This window comes from Austrofundulus limnaeus, unplaced genomic scaffold (genome assembly GCF_001266775.1).
Source record: "Austrofundulus limnaeus strain Quisiro unplaced genomic scaffold, Austrofundulus_limnaeus-1.0 Scaffold621, whole genome shotgun sequence".
Classification (NCBI taxonomy): domain Eukaryota; kingdom Metazoa; phylum Chordata; class Actinopteri; order Cyprinodontiformes; family Rivulidae; genus Austrofundulus; species Austrofundulus limnaeus.
The window spans coordinates 282,500-283,514 of NW_013953023.1; the positions used below are offsets into that span (position 1 = coordinate 282,500).

The following is a 1,015-nucleotide window of genomic DNA, read 5'->3' on the forward strand; positions in this document are numbered from 1 at the left end:
ACCCTGAGGACCGTCAGGACCCTGAGGACCGTCAGGACCCTCAGGACCGTCAGGACCCTCAGGACCGTCAGGACCCTCAGGACCGTCAGGACCCTCAGGACCGTCAGGACCCTGAGGACCCTGAGGACCACCACTTCAGGGAGCAGGGCTGACGGGTTTGATTGACAGGTCAGGTGAGAGCTCTGTTTTACCGTTCAGCTGCTCTCAGGTGACGTCCTGCAGTCTACAGACAGGAAGTGGTTGGCGGGCCTTACCTGTCCTCTCTGGGTGCTGATGGTGGTCGCCATCTTGTCTGTTTTTATCTTCAAAACAAAAACAAACCAACAAAAACAACAACACGCGTCACGGAGTCATTAAAAACAACCAAACGTTCCGAGCTCGGATTGGAGTTTACCCCCAGACCACTTCCTGTTTCCGGTTAGGGCTGAGCGCAGAGCTGATGGAGAACTGCTGCCCCCCTGCGGCTGGAGGGCTTCTTCATCCTCATCAGGGGTGGGATTTATAAAACTGGCGTACGCACAATTTGAGCCCAGAAACTTGCGTACGCCACTTTTTACGCCAAGGTTGTGATTTATAAAATCCAAACTTGACGTGAAAATGTGGCAAACACATCTTACACGACGTGTCCGTTCACCGTTCATGTCCTCCTGTTCCTCTCAGCTGCTGTGTGCAGCCATGAGTCTGTGTTTATTAACTAATCCATGATGGATCACTGTTAGATTAACATGATGTCATCCAGATTAAGTACAACTAAATCTGTTACTGCATCCATTAATTACAAAACAGCTTCAGTTTATAGTCGTTTGCACAATTTCCAAGTCCTGCTACTGATAATCTAAAACTAATGTGCTAAAAGTTTAACTATTTATTTAAGCAAAACAACTTGACAAGTTGCTCAACAGTCCTCATTTAATGCAGTGAGAACTGCAGGCTTTTTCATGTAAATGATACATGATTTTTTACTTGTAATAATCTGACTTTAATCTTGTAATATTCTGACTTTAATCTTGTAATA

General features: G+C 45.9%; 1 protein-coding gene across 2 annotated transcripts in view; it reads right to left on the bottom strand.

The window, feature by feature from the left end:
• The window catches only part of tollip (toll interacting protein), a 4,214-nt gene extending 3,778 nt beyond the window's left edge, over positions 1-436 (bottom strand). For both annotated transcript variants that reach the window (XM_014027179.1, XM_014027178.1), the window contains exon 1: positions 255-436. In XM_014027179.1, coding sequence (XP_013882633.1) covers positions 255-287 — 33 coding nt within the window. In that variant the 5' untranslated portion in view covers positions 288-436. The remainder of the gene's footprint in view (positions 1-254) is intronic.
• Between the last annotated feature and the right edge of the window lie 579 nt (positions 437-1,015).